This window comes from Anabas testudineus, chromosome 22 (genome assembly GCF_900324465.2).
Source record: "Anabas testudineus chromosome 22, fAnaTes1.2, whole genome shotgun sequence".
Taxonomy (NCBI): domain Eukaryota; kingdom Metazoa; phylum Chordata; class Actinopteri; order Anabantiformes; family Anabantidae; genus Anabas; species Anabas testudineus.
Window position 1 is genome coordinate 4,335,216 of NC_046630.1, and position 19,038 is coordinate 4,354,253.

Consider the following 19,038-nt stretch of genomic DNA (forward strand, 5'->3'; position numbering starts at 1 on the left):
ACTCATTTTCACAATTAAAAATATAGAAATAAGGCAGACTCATTCGGGAATGAAAATTAGAATTAAACACACACTGACCCCCACTGAAACTCTAACAAGTATTAACTTTACACTAAAACTCTCCTGATTCAAAGTGAAACCACCAAATGACCCCCAATGAACTATGCTGTGTGTGAGAGGGTGAAATAAGATCCAACTGCAAAAATCTGTAGTTTACTTTTCCCAGGTCAGGTACCGCTATGACCAAAGAAGTGTAGCCGTTACTAAACATAAAGAGGGTATTGCATTTAACAATGATCAGACTGACAAACTTGGTTATGACTGGTTGAAAAAGCACATACATACAAAACATTCAGCTCAGCAGGTTTTATGATGTTTTAATGTGAAAATCAGCTGCTGTAAGCCAATCAAAGTCCAGTATCTTTAATGAAAACCCTTTAACTAACCTTAGTAAACATGTTAAATCATACTGTTCTAAACTACATGACAAGAACTCAGCTGCTGTCCTGTAAAAACAGTTTATCTCCATGTGTCCATGTGGACTGCAGGTTCAGGTTTAGAGTTTGTAGCAGGTTGAGTTATACAAAAGACAAAAGCAGATATCTTCCAAAGTTTTAATCTTCTGAAGGCCAAATAATAGCACAAGAATAAAATTTTGTACTAAAAATACTAACTGTAGAAGAAGACACCTGTTTGATGTGAATGCAGACTGCTGACATCTGATAGCAGCACAGGTTAAACAGAACGAGAACTTAACCCACGCTAAAGAATCTGTTTGAAGACACACTTAAAAAAAAAACAATAACCCAACCTTTAAGAAGCCAAAATGTCCCAGTTCAAAAATTATCTAAACTGTATTTTTCCACTTGAGCCAAATGAGATTTAATCCACTGCTTCTTCAAAGTTTCTTTCATCTTTCGGCATGAAGGAGCTTGTTGATCTAATTCAAGTTTGAATCAGTTGTTTCATATGAAATATTGTGTTTTGTTTGATGTTTTTATTTATTTTGTCTTGGTCTTACCTGCAGTATTAAACCCAGATTTTTAAAGGGTGGTGTAATTTGGGAAACTGGGGCTTTAAAATGTCGCATTGGATTCTGGGAATTTGTGACATGCATTTAAAAATGTCCTACCATTTTTCAAACCAACAAATCATTGAGAGAATTAAACAATGCAAATAGTTGAAGTCCTAAACACACACAACAGTGGACCCTCAAAAAGACTTTCACAAGGATGGAGAAAAAGTAGAAAATAAATCAAAGTGCTAAATCTTATTAAGGTTTCATTGTTCAAAAAGATGAAACGACACATCCTGTCCTTCAACACGAGCGGGTGTAAATCCCTTTTGTACAAAGCAACCTGCAAAACTTAAGATGGTCATGCAGCTGCTGGTCTGCATGCAACCCGAATCTTTCTCTTGCAGCCACAGAACCTAAAACATCATTGTGGGTTTCTTCTCCTCATAGAAGTAATAACTGACGAGTTGAGTGTAAAACCATTGGATTTATACATAAAACAGAGACTCCTCTCACAGTCCAGAGCCTCTCGAGTCTGCGCAGCAAAGAACAGCCAGTAACAGTCCGTACATTCAAATAAAAGAATAGAAAACTGTATTTGTGAGAAAACGGTTCCATCTCACGTAGGAGATCATGATGAATGTGGAAGGAAGGAGTTACTCTGTACAGTATACTTACATACATATACATACATATGAGCTCTGCTGGGAGCAGGCACAGTGATACAGAATCACAACATCCACTTATCCTGACAGAAGAGGGAGCAACATACTTAGATTTGAATGCATCAACCAGTTTCTGTTAATGGTTCTGGGGCAGAGCTGCACACATCAGGAGCATCTAACATCTCTTGATATGTGAATCACATAGAAGTCCTCCGAACATGAAGGCAAACCATCAGTACCTATTTCAGACTGCCCTAATATCTCCTTGGTATGATTATTGCTCAGGTAAGATTGATGTACGAGTCAACCAACTAAAGAAAATAAAAGATTTTGTCAAAACTTTCCTCTGACAATTTGGTCCCAACACATTATCATCTTAATATCCTCTATAAGGCAGGTCATTCACTTACTCAGAGCTGCTGAAACAACCCTTCATCTTCAATAAGCTTAGTAACACCCTCTACAATCACTTAAGATGATTTTAGACAGATTTTTCCTGCACTAATTATAAGAGAATCAGAAATGATAAAATAGAAATGACAAAGTGATACACAGGGTTCAGGTTTTAGGCCTCCCACTATGGACAAACTCACCATCCAAAGAAAGATCTTTCTAGGCGCATGTGGCCCCTGCTGCAAATTTGGCTGCGAGTACAAGATTTATGTTGGTAAGAAAATAGGCGAGGAGCATTTTCCACAAACTGTCTCATTGGGAATCTGGTTCAAACTTGCTAATATGGCACTTGAAATTCGCTTCAATCTGGATTGTTGCTGACAGATCTGTACACTTGTATAAAAAAAAAAGTTACTGTCTTATGTTTTCTCAATATCACAAGCTTAATTAAGACTTAATCTAAATTTCACTGCGCAACTGCCATCTAGTAAAGCGTCACTGTAATGATATCAGGGTTGGTTCTTCGACGTTGGACAAGCACAATAAAGCAACACTGAAAACTCCACAGTGATCTAAATAAAGTGAGAAAAAAAAAGGTCCGTTGACCTCTGGCCTCAAGATACCTGGTGACAGAAATTGACACATACAGTAGCCTTATCATTTTGTTGTCGGTGTCAGAAAAACAAAGAAGGAAAGAAAAACATTGTTGTGTGTCTTTGTTGTCACTGCAGCAAATCTAATTTCCCTAACTTAGTTTATTCCCTGTTTCAGCTTCACTTTCAAGTCATAAGATGTCCCCACAGCGATCACCAGTCTGGTCCACAAGGTCCACCGGCATCAATAAACCAACAACGTTAGAAGTCTCTGTTTCCGCTGCTTTCCCTGTACACCCGTCTTAAAATCAGTCCTGAGCAGTGAGTCTAATGGTGGTGACCGACAGACAGCACCAGAGGAATGAGGCAGCCCAGCACCAGAGCTCCCACCTCCACCTTGCTCAGTCCTTTCCCTCCATTCCCTCCACTCCCTCCTGCAGGAGCATGGCTGTGGCCGCCACCCCCGACCTCAGGGAGGACGTGGACAGTGGCCACGTAGAGGAAAGTGCCTGCAGAGAAGAGCATGGCCACACCGGTGGCGTTGATGTTTGACAGGGCCTCTTTGCTGCTCTGAGGGGGAACCAGCAAAAATTCTGTCAGGAGAATCTGTTCACATTAACGTCAATGCTGATGGCTCAAATATTTCTGAAATGCATTTGCTTGTTTTATTTTAATTCACTTTGATGTTTTATGATTAACGAAAATTCTAAAACATGTTTGGTACCAGCTGTACTGGTTTTCTAATAAAGACTGTGCCTTTTTATATGAGTTATTGTTTTACTCTCTCTGAAGATAACAGCTGGTTTGGATCAGCTTGGATACTTTACAGTAAACACATCTTTAACACACATGACAGGCAATAAACTTTTGCCTCAACACTGGAGGTGCTGGATACTGATATTTTGTTGTTAACCATAATAACACATTTATCAAAAAGAAAATATTTTAATAAATAATAAAATAAATAATTTTAATAAATCATGACTGATGTTTAATTTGAGGTCCACAACAGAAGATAATGTCAAAACCCAGTATTTACCTGACTGAGGCCTAAGAATGTGAGCATGGAGAGGACCGGCGCTGCCAGGGCAAAGACCAGGAGATGCTTACGAATGCGGTTCCTCTCAAGACCAGCGTGCATCAGAAAAGACACCAGACCAAACGCCGCTGGTGCCTGCAGAAGACAGAGCAGAAAAGTTCACATAGTATCACACAATGTTCAGCAATGAAAGATTATTTTAATTATCTGAGGGGATCGTTTTATTAATTAATCATTTGATCTGTAAAATGTCAGAAAAGAAAAAACTGTCCATTAACATCCAAAACTCAGACAAGCAGTATAAAATACATATGTATCAAATGAGACAAGAAGCTATTTCTCGAAAATGTTGGAATAAATTATTGTACAACTTATAATTGACTTTTACCTTATGCAACATGATAGCTACAAAGACAATGAGCTGAACGCTGGTCTGAGAGGTAGAGGCAGCAGCTCCAAGAGCTACTCCATCAGCTGGGGGCAAAGAGAGTTAACATGATTATTAAATACACACTCATTAGCATTTAACTGTTGTACTAAAGACTAGTGAGTTGTACTAATAACTCAAAAGATTAAATTCACATGATCAATCAGCAGGTTCAAGTAATAAATTACAGTGTAAAAACTGCATAGAAAATTCAAATACTTTTTAATTCATTGAGTATAACCAGTATATGAACGCATTGGTTCAACTCAATTAATCCATTATTAAACTATTGTTGCAACAATTTGACTTCAAGATTGGCACCATCAGACAGAATCAGCGACTCACTGAGTGTCAAACGTACCTGCAGCATGAACCACGAGACCCAGGGTGGTGGTGATTTTTGAGGAGGCGACCCTCGCTGACTCTGGATCTAAACAAGACAGAATACAATAGCAGAGATTGTGAATTTACAGCCATGCAATGCAGCATCAAATATTCAATAACTGGTACAACTATAACCACTCCCTTTAAAGGCCTGGGGCATCCAGGAAAACTAAATTTGCAGTGTGTTTGAGTGCAATTAATTATCACAGATTATTATTAATCACAGATGAACCTGTCATCCAGACCCATTTTACAATAGTTATTCTAGACATGTACACATTTTTAAGAAATAAGTGATTTGGATGCTTAAATCTTAAAACTTTCGATTTTTTAATTTTGCGTTTTCAATTTTCTTTTTTCCTTGTAATAATGACCTTCAGTGTTGTGCATGTGAGAACTCCCAATCTGGTCCACAAGTAGCATAAAGACGAATCCCAGGACCAGAGACACTCCAATGCAGGCATGAAGCTCCTCATGAGTGTGTTCGTGTTTTCCACTGGCAGCAAGAGCTGCCTCAGCTTCACCCTTTGCCTCTGAGACCTCCACAACTCCAGCCTGGCTGTGGCTGTGGTGTCCACCTGCAGGCACACGAGGCAGGAGAGAAGAGAACAAAGAAAAGCACCTTAGTGCATTACTAATGAAGTAAATCATTCTTACTAGTGTCACTGCTTAGTACAAAGATCATCTAAAACTCTTTTTAGAAGTTTTCTTCTAAGAGACAGTTCATGTGCAAATGATCACAAGACACAAATCTGTGTTTGATAGTTTGTTACATAACAGGAACAGATGTCATGCGGTTGAACTATGCTCACCAAACTTTGCTTTGTTTGAATAGGATGTATGTGTGTCAAAAATATATGGACCTAGGAAAGACTACCTAGAAAGCTGCACTGATGAGTGAATTATCAAGGTGAAATGGATAATTCATTATTTCAATCTCAAAGGTACTTGAGGTTCTTGTACACGGCAAGACAAGACTGCTTTTCTCTAAGAAACTAACTCATTGAACTTGAACATTATGATGACAATATCAGAACCATGTATGATACAGAAAGGTAATAAATTACATTTTACAGTGTAGGCTATGTAGTGTAAACTTAACACTAAATTAATATTCTATCACTTTATCATCATCATTACAGATGCCAATTTATTCGATTTTGTTATTTTATTTGCATATTCCAGCACAGCAGCTTTTACATTTCTGTAGTTAAGTGATTAAACTGTCTCCCTCCCTTTATTTCAACAGGGTTTTAATGCTGACCACTGTGCAGTATCAAACTCGGATGTAATGCCTGACAATTTACCATCATCTACTATCCACTACTATAGTGGAGAATATTCTCCAATTTAATACCTCAGTGATCAGTGTCCCTTTGACTGGACTGCACATTATTTATGGACAACTTAGGTTTAGAAAAAATGATTTTAGCATCTAACATCATGCAGACTGAACCATTCCCTTTTATGTTTTTCACAGTAAAGCTGCTGTCATCACACATCACTGACAAATGTACTATTAATATTTTCAAACTGTTTCTAGTGTCCACAGACTTCAAGCTGTTTGATGACACTGCCCTGGAGGTTAAAAGGTGGTGGAAAAACTCCAGTCATATTTATTAGTAGAAAGACCAGCTTTTTTGACAGCTTTTTTAAGTTCTTCATCTGTTCTTATTGGAAACATGTGCCACAAAAGTGTATTCCAAGATGTAATAATTAGGGATTTAACAATATAGAAAATAATTGGTATCTTTTATTAAGGTATGCTGGTTTCAGCACAATGAAATGCTACTTTACACACACACCAGACAGGTTTCCTAAAATCAAAACTCTAAGCAATCCTTTAAGAAATCCATGCTAATGTTACCTTCAAGGATTTCTTCATAAAGTGCGTGGACCCCTTCAGGAATGATGACAGCCAGTGCGGTTCCACAGAGCAGCCCTGCTCCCAGCACAGTGACCAGCTTCAGCTTCTCCTGCAGAAACAAAGTCCCAACCAATATGTAACACCAGCATCTTACGTTGTTTTTCAGCCCTTTAAGGACAAAATATCGAGATTCTTATCGGTTTACTTTGGAGAATTTATGATGTAATCGGTGCTTGGTGGATTCACCTTTCACCCTCTGTGCATTTGTAAATGGTGGCTAGTGACAAAGTTGGCGCAACAGTGCAAACAGTTGTACAAAGCTTTGCATGTTATGAACTTACCTCGGAAAAGTTGACTGCTAAAGGTATTGTCCCGGCCACGTAACATCCCACCAACATGGCAAGCGACAGCAGGCTGATGGAGCTAAAATCGTCCATGACTACACTTTTATCTTCGGCTAGTCTGCTGCTAAGCTAAACCATCAAAACCAACCTCCACCTACCTGCACTTATAACACGGCTTTTATTCGTGCTCGTCAAGTTAAATGGCATCCCCTGAACTACAGCTGTTACGATTAATAGTATTTGAGAATAATAAAAACACGCTTCTCCTTTGTTGCTAGCTTAATTTGCTACCAAACATCCAAAATAACTAAAACAGAGACGGTGCAGCCTCTGGCCTCGATAACGTTAGCAAAGCTAAGCTAACTAGCTTCGGGAATTGTCTCGGCTCTTAGATTTAGCAAACAAACAACCTTGACACGTTACCCTTCACGTCCAAACCACTGACAACCCGCATCCTTTCGTCAAGGTTCAACAGTCAAAAATAATATTGCAACTTCCCGACTTGGCTAGCAGCTAACAAGCTGGACAACACAGCATCCTCTTGTTTGGTGCCGATGCAAAGTACTTCCGGGTCAGGAACCAACGCTCAACCTGCCACGTATGCGTGAGACGCGCTGGAGGCGGAGAGAGCGGATCCTACAGACACATGGGGATTTAATAGAACCACTAAATCTGACAGCAACAGTGGGAAAATGATTCCTGCACATTCCTGCAACAGTATGTTTTCCAAACTACATTAAAATTCAATTTATATGGACACTCTATCTTATGTATTTCTATTCTGTAAAATGCTATATTGCACCAGTGTTTCTGGATGTCTGTTTACATTCACTGTTCTATTAAAATGTTATTAATTTAAATACAAACTGAATTTTCCCGTCTGAAGTCATTGTTGTAATTAGAAATGACTGCAAACAATACAAACAATTGAGGTCTAGACCAAAAAAGTATGTTTTTGTACTAGTTCAGCATTTTTATATTTCTGTTACTGTCTTTTTACAGAAATTTGTAATTATATTTGTCTTTGTATCAATCCCTGGTCTTAAATAAACTAAAGTGGTGAAATGTAGTTAGCCTAAGCATTTACCTATGTACTGATGTAAAATTCTGAGGTACTAATACTACTTTTTACTTCACTGCAAATATCTGATAGCCATAGTTACATAGTTAAGATTGTACAGTATATAAAAATTTTAGCCTTTAAAATAAAGTCTATTTGATTGTGATAGCAAGTGTTACTTTTCACATCTACCATGGTTTCACTTAAGCAATATTTCACAAAAAATTTGGTAATTTATACTTTTATCTCTCCCACTTCATTGATACCAGCTACACCTTCACAAACTACATTTAAATGCTACTTGTGCAGGATGCAATAATAATACACTGTTCATTTATTAGTCATAGTACGTTTTGAAGATAAATCCCAGCGTTTCTATTCACGAAGTTTTCTCTAGTGGGAAAATGTGTTTAATTGTTTTTATTGTATTTTTTATTTCTAAATGACAGCCCACACTAAAGTAAGTTGGAGTTCTTATCAACGCAGGGTAAGTTCTGTGATATGCGATGATAAAACAGATGAAAAAGTGAAAAGAAATATACCAAAACACTTCTTAAGTATTACTGCATTTAAAAACGGCCAAATGAATAGAAATAAAACAGCACATTTAAGAAAGACAGACAATATTTTCTTAAAAAAAAGAAAAGAAAAAAAAGAAAATAGCATATTTATTAGTTCACACAATGGAGCAGTGGCTCAACATGACACCAGCAGATTAAAGCAGCGTCCTGGAGGACAGATGGGTAAAATGAAGTTCTGTCTTCTGCCTCAACAACAGCAACAAAGAAAACCAAATACAACCAAAGTTTTGTCATGCATTATGTTTGTGCAAATCCTTTCTGTTCACAGACTTTCCCTTCCAAACACACACTCATACATACATGTACAAGGCAGCAGCTCCTTGCTGAAGGAATGGAAGGGTGTATGGGCATGTTTACAGTCTGCTGGACCAGAAAACAGCAGGTAGCAGAACTGTGAGCAAAGGAAGTCAGTCAGAGACACGTGTAGGCTTTATTTCACCAGTCCAATCTTCTTGGCTTCTGTTTCATATATCAACAGCCTCCACATTTTTACTATGAAGACTTCTGCTTCTTCATCCAGAACCTGAACACAAAGATGTTTGTTAGAAAATGTTTATATGAAGTAAATAATTAAACATGTGCAATCAACCTATTTCGTTAACATAAACACTACACACATACTGTAAGTTAGGGCATCACCTAATGAGGATTTTTACACATTTCATAACCGTGTTGTCTGTAAAATATCAGATGAACTTTAAGAGAGACCAAGGCGACATATCCAAATGTAACTAATCTGTACTAGAGCATCAAATTTGCGTATCTGAGAACCTGGAGCCAGCCTAATCTTCTCACAAACACTTTACAATCATTTCTTTAAATGCCAATTATAAAATGTTGATTAAAATGTTGCAGCCAATTCATTCTATAAGTAATTAACCAGCTAATTGTTTACATCCTAACAAATTCTAACATCCATACAATTATTCTTTTAGTTAAATGAGAATTCAGTGATGTTGTTTATCTACATAGTAGCTGGTTCAAGCAACTTTCCCAGGAACTAAACATGGGTGGGACTATAAATATCACATGAACAGAACAAAGGACATTGGTGTGCGTTTTTTGTTTTTTTTTGTTTTTTTTTTTTTTAAATGGAACCTGGTCTGTACTTTTAGTGCAACCAAACTACTCCATAACAGGAATAACATTTAAAATTTTGTTGAACAAGTAAATCAAGAAACCTCAAAAACAATGAAGTGAGACAGACTTGGGTTTGAGATCAAGGACGCAGAATTTCAACTTACCATAGCAACATCATCGAGAATACCCTGAGGGGTGCTGTGGGCCATCACCTAGGAAAAGAACAGCAAGAAAATACATTACAGCAATGTTGCAAGCAACAACTGCAGCATTTTTCCCCTCTTCACCTACATATTTACAGATTTATATTTTGAAACTGCAAAGCAGAAATAATCACTGACCTTTGAACAGACAAAGTCAACCAGGGTTGGTTCCTCCTCACCAATGTATTCAATTATCTTCTTATTGATCCATGGTCTAATGCGACGATCCATCAGAATCTACCAAAAGCAATCAATGAGAACAACTTATGGGTTGGTCAATTCCTGATCAAGCTCTTATAAATTCACTTACAAAGAGCAACAAGACAAAATATCTAAAAGCTTCACCAACTTTGACCTTCAGAACAGCAGACAGAAAATAAATCTATTTACAGAAACAACTAAATAAATCAAAGATTTTCAGAGGCTCTTTACCGAATCAACCATGGTCCAGTCCAGAGGATAGGAGAACAGCTCAGGCCTGGCAGTGGGGATCTTCTCAATCAGGCTCTTTATGTGCTTGCGTTTCTCCTCTGTATTGACGCTGCCTTTGGCCCCTGAAATTTCTGCACCATCAAGGCCTAGACTCTTATCATCATCACCATAATCCAGTGGAACTAGTTTCCTTTTACGAGGCTGCTCATCTGCCTCCTCATCATCAAACTTGTTGAAAACACTTTCCACAGTGGCCAGTTTCTTTCGCTTTCCTGCAGTGAGCTGGCTAGGACTATTTGTGGCTCCTGGAATAAAAAAAGAAACACAGGAAAACAATTGTTTATTCTGGTACTAAATAAACGGATCCCTCTATTTCCTTGGTTTTGTACTAACCTAGTTTGAGACTGAGACCAATCTTGGGCCGGTGTTCCTCTGGAGGTTGGACCTCGGGAGTGTTCTCGCCTGGAATGATGATGCCGCAGGGAGATTCATTTCCAGGTGTGTTTGGAGTCACATTCCCACTGGCAGAGGACACTGAGGGAGCTGTAGTGATTGGTCGCATGACGGGTTTGAGTTGTGGCTTGGCTTCCTGTGAGTCCTCGCCATCATGGTAGTCATCCTCGTCTCCTTCCTCCACATCATCATCTGAATGCTGCTGGGGGCCTCGAGGTGGTGGCTCAACAGGCCTTCCAGAACCTCTCTTCTCCCGATCCCGGTCCCTATGAGCCTTCTCCTGGTTCACTTCTTCCTCAGGTTCAAGTTTCAGGGGAGGATGCCGTCTTCGCTCGGCCTCCTCCTCCATCTGTACAAAAATACTTGACATATTAACAATGGCTTTACTTTCTGCATGTATATTTATAAACATCAACTTCAAATTCTTACAGATTAAAAACCAAAAGGAAGAAAAACAAATATTTTCAACAGGAAAAAAAACAAAAGAATTTACTACATGTACCTCAGTTCCAACAAACCACAACTGAAGGCGTAAGAAACCTCTGTATGTTAAATATAGGAAGCCCTTGTAGGAAAGGCATATATTTTTGTTTGAGAAACAAAAGTTGAGTTCCACATGGACTCACCCTCTGCAGTTCAGCATCAGGGTCAGGGTGACCTTCAGCAAGAAGCCTCTGTCGGATCTCCTCCAGCTCCTCCTTCTCCCTCTTCCGGTCTCGCTCATCCAATTCTGTCTCCTTTTCTCTGTCACGAAGTCTCTTTTGCAAAGCACTCCCCCTGAATGAGAATTGAGTGAAACAATGTCCAAAAACAAAACAAATGTGTGTCTCTCACTTCTATGTGTGCAGAATAAAGACAGTCACCTGTAGTATTTTGGGTCATCTCTGTCATCGTCATAATCTTCAAGGAATTCTTTCAGCCTTTTGGCTTCTTTCATCTGAATTCAACATTCAGTAAACAGTTAGTGTATCTGCATAAACCCAGAACGTAATCATCATATCTGACAAACAATGATTTGACCTTGTGTATAATTTATTATATACCATTTCACGACGCCTCTCATCCTCCCTTTCTGCTTCTTTGCTGTAGTCACGCGCCTTTTTCCTCTCTCGAATCTCCCAGTTTTTGAGACGCTTTAAGAAAACAAAAGAAAAGAAATCAACCATCATTTAGAGGTAAACAAATAAAAATCATAGCATTTGTATGTGGATGAGGATATACATACTTCTTGGTAAGCTGCCTCCTTGTCTCGAAGCCTCCTTTCGAGTCTGCGCCGTTCGTAAACGTCCTCCTCATCTTCTTCACGGTCTCGTTTTTTATCCTCTCTTGTCCTCTCTCTGCAAAAAAGACACATTGCAAATAACATACTGCTGTTAATCTGGTTGAATTATTATCATCATGTCATAATGTTAGTATATATATATATATATATATATATATATATATATATATATATATATATATATGTATATATATATATATATGTATATATATATATGTATATATATATATATATGTATATATATATATGTATATGTATATATATATATGTATATATATATATATGTATGTATATATATATATATGTATATATATAATATGTATATATATATATATATATATATATATATATATATATATAGCAAAGAAAAGATGCAGACACTGCTTAGACTAGTAGAAACCCACATGACCATTTATGTATATCAAAGTGATGTGTAAATAATGTAACTTCATAACTGATGCGTGACAGAACTGCATCAGTGGCATCCCACTCACTTTGATCTGCTGCGACCTTCACTGACATCTCGACTCCTTTCCCTCTCCCGCTCCCTCTCTCGCTCCTTCGTCCTTTCTCGTTCGCGATCTCTCTCCCGTTCACGGTCGCGATCTCTGTCTCTTTCGCGCTCCTTGTCCCTCTCTCTCTCCCTTTCCTTTTCTTTCTCACGGTCGCGGCGCTCCCTCTCACGCTCCCTCTCTTTGTCCCTCTCTCTCCTTTCCCTCTCAAGCTCCAGTCGCTCCTTTTCTTTCTTTCCTTTCTCCTCTTCCAGTTTCTGCAGGAGCCCAACAGGAAGAAAAAGGATACTGTGTTACTAGATTCAAAATACTTAAAAAAGCATCACACTTTATTACATAAACATAAAGCAGGTTATAAGCATATCATACAGAAAAATGTCTGGGCCAGACATGCTCACATATTGCCATGACTCATTGACTTGCAGAGGTTGGCTGCTGTGAGTGAGGAAGTCTTCTTAGCCCTGACATTCCCACCAGGACGAGTGGTCCACTGCTTGAGCAAGTTTAATGTGAATACTGCCCATTTCACGACACACTTACAGTAGTTATAAACATAAATTGCAGCTAACCTGTGTTTATGAAGGGTTGCAATAGGAGTAGAAGTAAAAAGTGTCCTGCAGTAAAGCATTTCTGGTGTTCTGGTCCTTACAGCAATGCAACATGTCAGCTCATCCTTTGCAGTTACTTAATTGAATGCTTTATGGTGAACTAAGCTTTTGCATGATCCACTCTGTTCTGATTCCTTCAGTTAACTGGTTTAATTAGAGGTGGAGACTCTCATGCTCACAATAACACAATTACTTCCGGTAACTTCTCAGTATCTACCCAGCTTCAAACTGTTAGGTCAGCAAGTTCACTAACACTGGTTTGGTTCTTACCTATGGGTGCCAAATGGATTTAAGTCCAAGCTGACATGGCAAATAGCCAGCTAACTGAATTACATAACCAGCTCCCATGTGTATTGTCTGAGAGGCAGAGGATCAGTGCTCCCCTGCAGCAGTGAAGGAGTTCTGTGTAGTTAAGTTATAAAACCATAATTTGAGAGCACATCATACTGCAAGTGCTTATGTGGCAAATACCAAGTAATGGCCCTAAATTTGGACACAATTAAGATTCTGCAGTACATTGAACACCTTAAGCTTTCACACTAATTCCCAATAGTAAATACATTTACACAAGCCTATCTGGAATGCAGTAGATTAAAAAACACTCAAGTTCAAAGGGAATCTGAAGGAACATGACATGTAATTCATTCTCTGCATTCTCACCAGCCCATTGCAGGTTCATGGCATTTTCTACAGACCATTTTGAAGCTACTGGTGTGCAACTTACAGGTGATGAACTACGGTTTCAGCGCTTCTCTGCCCCTACACATCCTACAGGCTATGTACGGGAGGAAAAGCAGGTCAAGTGTAAAATCAAAATACTCAGGTAAAATGTCCAAACGATACCTGTGAAGCAGTTTATCTAAATGCAGTTCATTCACAGAAAACACATGAACAATGACTTTTTTTTGTATACATGGTTAAAATAAATATTAGTGAAGCAGTCTTACCTGTAGGTTGTCTTCTAGTGTGTCCCCAGTCTCTCCAACCCAAACAAATCATATCAAAATTGAACTGAGACCCACAGTTCAAACTGTTCTTTTACTGATTTTAACCGGTAATGATCAGAGCTATATGTTTTGACAGTATTCAATGAAAGCCATTAGAAACATGGGTCTCACAGATGGTAACTGATAACCAAAAACAAAGAGAAGGATAGAATGAAAGGGGGCAGAGCTATGTGTTCTACATGAGCTACACAGGACAATTTAGAAGGTGATGGTTTATTCTCTAGCTCTTATTGCTTTATCCAGTGTTGTAATCTCTTCATATCCTGCACCTTACTTCTTGTTTAAATATTCCACTGTGGGAAAATGGTTTATTTTGTAGCTAGCACAGGACTTATGTAAACAAATGACTACCTATACCACAACACATTTACTGTGCGTACCCTATGATTATCATATCAATGTTGATGCAGCTTAAAATTTTTGTCTGTTCTTGTGTTGCTAAAATGGACTCACTAAGACATGGAACAAAGGAAAGTAAAATTACCATGTTGGAAATCAAAATCAGACACATTAGAGGAATTAGAAACAATACAACAGGCACTTACCTTGCTAATCTTCAGACCACAGAGTGCTGTGAAGGGGCGCTCCCTGCTTTAGTAACTCTATGGGGTGCAGTTCAAACTACTGCAGTGGTTAGGCTCATTTAGGCAGTGTGTGTTCTTCATAACACATCATTTATCATCTGAGGACCTGCAGAGGTTCACTGAGCTCCCCAGCCTCCTAAAACCAGACTGAGTATCAAGTACATCATGCTACCTTGGGACAACACTAGCAATCTGTACATCCTAGCTCCAGCAGGGCTGCGCATCGCTGTACAATAACAGAAGCGTACTGAGAGCCAGTTGCCCCTCTGCGAACCCTCCAGAAGGGAGCGCCCAACATGAGTAGAGAAGAAATGAAAGAGCATACTTACATCCTATCCTCGCAACTTTTTCCAAAGCTGAGATTCTGAGATTCATCTTGCTCTAGTCACCAAATGAACTCTACCATATTGGTGGGGTTTAATCAATAGATTAGCTTTAGATGGAATTTAACATTGTGACCATGCACTCTGTGTGATGAATTTAGCTTTTGCAAATATCAAATCAGTATAAATGAACAGTGATAACTTCTGCCAATTTGGAAAGGACAGGCACTATAAAGCCATCTTTGGCCGTTGCAGTATTTGAACACCTACAGCGTTTAACAGATACTATAAAATAAAACATCAAATACTTAATACGTACTTAATAAGATGTTTAAATGTCACTACCTAATGTACATATTGACAGAGTACCTAGATACTATTGACAGTACTACTACCTATTACTGTTGACAGTAACAGAACAATCTTGTAGAGGACTTAACTCTAGATATTTTAGTGCAGCTCCTTTTGCTGTTGAGGAATTTATAATTACAAATGTGGAAGATTCATCTACAAAATCTAAATTACAGAGTACTAACAGCAGTTTGATACATTACCTTGTGTGTGTCCCGGAATTTACTAATCTCTCTGGAAATCAAGTCTCTCTTGTCATCCTCCATCTCCATGGCATTGATATCCTCCTTACACAAAGGAGACAAAAAGAGAAGACAAACACACTAAGTACCCGCGAATTACTACAGAAAAGCTAGAAATCACACAACACAAAATACTGCTCCAAGCTTTGTTTACAGATAAATCATGCAAACACTACCTCCTCTTTCTTCTCCTTTCGCTTCTTGTTGCGAGGTTGACTGTCAGGATCCTGTGAGGGAGCATTGAGCTCACTTGCATATTCTCGAATAAGGACATCTATAGCCCCCTTCACCACCTGGTCCCGACGCAGTGTTTCTTCATCAAGAACCTCTTCCTCATCTTCATCCCCACTCTTTGACCCGCTACTGTCTCCCTGTGTGTCAAAACCAGAAAAGTGGTTAAAAGCCTTCAAAGCAACATTCAGTTCATCTTTCACACAGCCGGTGAACAACGTACCCCATTGGCACTCCTCTTCTTGGCCTTCCATTCATCCAACTGGGCCTTGGTCTTGGCATCTACCTTGACCAATAGCTTCTTATCACCTAAGAGTAACTCATGCAGAAGTCTGAGGGCTCGCAGTGTTGATTCAGGCTCCTTATATTCACAGAACCCAAAAGCTTTCAGGAATAGCAAGAAGAAAAAAGTTACAATGCAGAGTTTTTTGTATTGTATTGTTCTTCATATTATTTTTTTGAGAGTCTCTTTGTGTTAATGAATGACAAAAGGCTTAAATACGTCCACCGTGACTTAACTTTAATTACAATACATTGGAGACAACACCTTTGCGTTAAATCAACAGAAGACAACCTGATTTATTTTTACCTTGAAGTTTCCCAGAGGCACCTTGGACTCTTTTCCAACTGAGAACAATGCCACATTTCTATTTCGAAAGAGCACAGAAAAAAATACATTATAGATTTATGTATTACATATGCTAATAGTTTAACAATGCCAAATCATGACTGACACGTTGCTATCATCAAAACATACTATGCAGCAAGTTGTATTATACTTCTGACTGATCAGTACAAGATGCAGCTCATCTTCATAATGGGTTTTTTTGGTTTGAGTATGTCCAAACGGCAAGAAGTGTATGCCACCTGTTACTAGTAAGCTAGGTAGTTTTCTGTAGTTGTCAAGTTTTCCATCATCTCATAATTGGAATATTTAAAGCTGACTTTCCAAGACCACTTCACCATTTCATTTTAAGTACAGTCAACTTACCGCTAGAAGTTGTCTGACCAGCATGTCAGATGCCTTTTCAGAGATATTCCCTACAAATACAGTTGTGGTGGGGCCACCACTGTCTTCTGTATCCTTTACTTTGATGGCACCAGACTCTTTTTTTGGAGTCATTGGCTTCTGTGTTACAGCAACTGTGGTCGGAACGAGAACCTGCAACATCAAATCAAATTTTTGTGTCACTGTTCAAAGCAGATAAGCAAAATAAATGAGGAAAATGGAAATATTATAAGCAACCGATAAACAAACAGTAGGGATTGGGCTAAACTATTGTGATGTCAAAATGTATATGTGTCTGTCATTTTGTATTCAACAGCAGGTCATACAGAACAGCTGATGCTTCAATTGGCATGCAGTAGGAACTCCTGTTTCTAACTCACTGTGGGTGTGGGGGTTACTACACCCATATGTACCGGGATCATGGGAGTACCTATAAAAAAAAGAAAGGAAATACATACTAAAACCTTGTATTTAGATATAAAACCACACACATCTACAGACAAGAATATATTTATATATGTGTTGTCGCTTAAGGTTTACCCAAAAAGTAAGAGGGGAGTTCCAAACAACCACTCACTTTAATGTAAATTAAAGAGATAAACACATCTTTTTGTCAGATACCTTATTATTTTCAAAAATCACAAAAGGCCACATTAGGAGAATAGGATGGGGCGTCCAAATTGTTAATCACATAAGCATCAATGATGACGATGGTCTAGGCCGCTCAATGTGCAGAAGCACTTTCATGGGGAAGGGAATAGTTGCTCAACTAAGTTTAAAAGCAGACAAACCACTTCTGGGTAGTTTTCTGAGTGGGTGCTTGCTCAAGACGACATTCCAGCTACTTGAAGCTTTCTGTTGCTAATAAACCCTGACGAAAATTAGATCACATGAAAAGCTTATTTGTTCTCAGAGACGTCATTATCTCACAGATACAAGCACATCTTTTATTACAAGTAAATGGGCTTTTGGAATGCCCCTTTGTACTAAAATTAACTTATATAAGACATCTTTGCTAAACCACCTGAGTGTGTAGTGTTACTTGTACTTAATACATTTAAAAATACTGTATGTATTTCCCCATAATTTCCCATATATATATTTTTAACTACGGACCATTAACTGTTCTTGGCTACGACACTATTCAGTACCTGGTGGGACTGCTGGGGCAAACCCCCCATACTGAGGAGGTGGGATCCTGGGGGGCAGCTGAGGGATGCCTATCTGCTGGCGGTTCAGGGGAGGAGGGTACGACATCCTTAGGTGTGCAGGGACCTGCAGAAGAGAGGAGCCATTCAGATGACCAAGGGACCGTTGTTGACGTTTTTCATAGCTGAACTGGGTCATGTCAAGTTTATCACAGTTCTGAATATTATACAAAAATAGCACAATTAACTGCTAACATTGCAAACTACGCTGTTGGGAGGTCTGCTCAGTGTAAATGTGGTTATCATTCACGTTTAATTAGCTAATTAGCTCAAGTTAGCTAACGCAGCCTCTGTGGCCTTGCTAGTTCACATTAGCTGCAGCGGTCATGTACGGATTTTACTCACCTGTAGTAAACTGCAAAATAAAAACCAGTGCCTAATACTGCTACAGATGGTCCAAATAAAAGCCCATTAAACACAGTAAATAGAAAACCGTAAACTTAACGCTAAACGTTATAGTTATCACTAATGCGTTACGACAACCACTATGGATACAAATAACTAGGACCTATTCTTTTCGAAATGAATCATGGGATAGCGCTGCATTGAGTTTGTCTTTTTTGCCCTACATCTGGTCTTTCAGGTGCCCAGCAGTTCTATAGGGGATTTTTTTGCCCTCGTTTTGCCTGCTAGGCAGATGTCTCTCTGCATGTTGACAGTGCCACCTCCTTCCAGGGCTTGCAGCTCTTTGGAAAGAAGAGCTATAGGCAATTTAATATTGAGACATTTCATCTGAGCAACATTTCCTGGGAGTAAGAAAAATCTACAGTCTAGTTTCCATACACTTTTTTAACAATTATATTATATTATAATTTAATTAACTTTTTTCAATCAAACCTGAAACATATCAGTGAAAATGTGTTGCAGTAAGAATGAATGCATACATAATACACACATGGGGAGTAATGACTTTCTCAAGGATATACACACATATAGAAGGAACCAGGGATGAACTCAACAACCCTGCTAATAAAAAACCTGTTTAACCCTTGCACGGGTTGAGTGATGCAATGGATGGCTGATGCAACCCAGTCATTCAACCGGTTCGTTACCATTCACTTATTATAAGCAAAACATATCCCAACGTTTTTAGAAAATGATTTGCAGAAACGATGTTAGTTTTGCAACAGGTAACCCATTACTTT

The 19,038-nt window shown here is 38.6% G+C and overlaps 2 protein-coding genes across 3 annotated transcripts; both read right to left on the reverse strand.

Moving 5' to 3' along the window:
• Positions 1 to 600: 600 nt before the first annotated feature.
• slc39a9 (solute carrier family 39 member 9) lies at positions 601 to 7,293 on the reverse strand. The gene is made up of 7 exons (XM_026340507.1): positions 6,725 to 7,293; positions 6,384 to 6,492; positions 4,891 to 5,094; positions 4,494 to 4,562; positions 4,094 to 4,179; positions 3,706 to 3,840; positions 601 to 3,236 (listed from the first exon to the last, which is right to left on the reverse strand). Exons 1-7 carry the CDS (start codon positions 6,818 to 6,820, stop codon positions 2,994 to 2,996), a joined length of 942 nt encoding a protein of 313 aa, XP_026196292.1. The 5' UTR covers positions 6,821 to 7,293; the 3' UTR covers positions 601 to 2,993.
• An 886-nt stretch (positions 7,294 to 8,179) lies between these two features.
• rbm25a (RNA binding motif protein 25a) lies at positions 8,180 to 18,420 on the reverse strand. 2 transcript variants are annotated; one of them, XM_026339652.1, is made up of 18 exons: positions 18,239 to 18,420; positions 17,837 to 17,960; positions 17,066 to 17,115; positions 16,668 to 16,838; positions 16,266 to 16,323; positions 15,900 to 16,060; positions 15,622 to 15,816; positions 15,407 to 15,487; positions 12,313 to 12,587; positions 11,762 to 11,873; positions 11,580 to 11,669; positions 11,400 to 11,473; positions 11,163 to 11,313; positions 10,477 to 10,885; positions 10,084 to 10,388; positions 9,790 to 9,888; positions 9,613 to 9,660; positions 8,180 to 8,891 (listed from the first exon to the last, which is right to left on the reverse strand). In XM_026339652.1, the coding sequence occupies exons 2-18, from the start codon at positions 17,940 to 17,942 to the stop codon at positions 8,799 to 8,801; spliced, it is 2,478 nt and encodes an 825-aa protein (XP_026195437.1). In that variant the 5' UTR covers positions 17,943 to 17,960; positions 18,239 to 18,420; the 3' UTR covers positions 8,180 to 8,798. The 2 variants fall into 2 exon arrangements, with proteins under 2 accessions (XP_026195437.1, XP_026195436.1); XM_026339651.1 differs by having other exon boundaries at positions 15,407 to 15,490.
• Between the last annotated feature and the right edge of the window lie 618 nt (positions 18,421 to 19,038).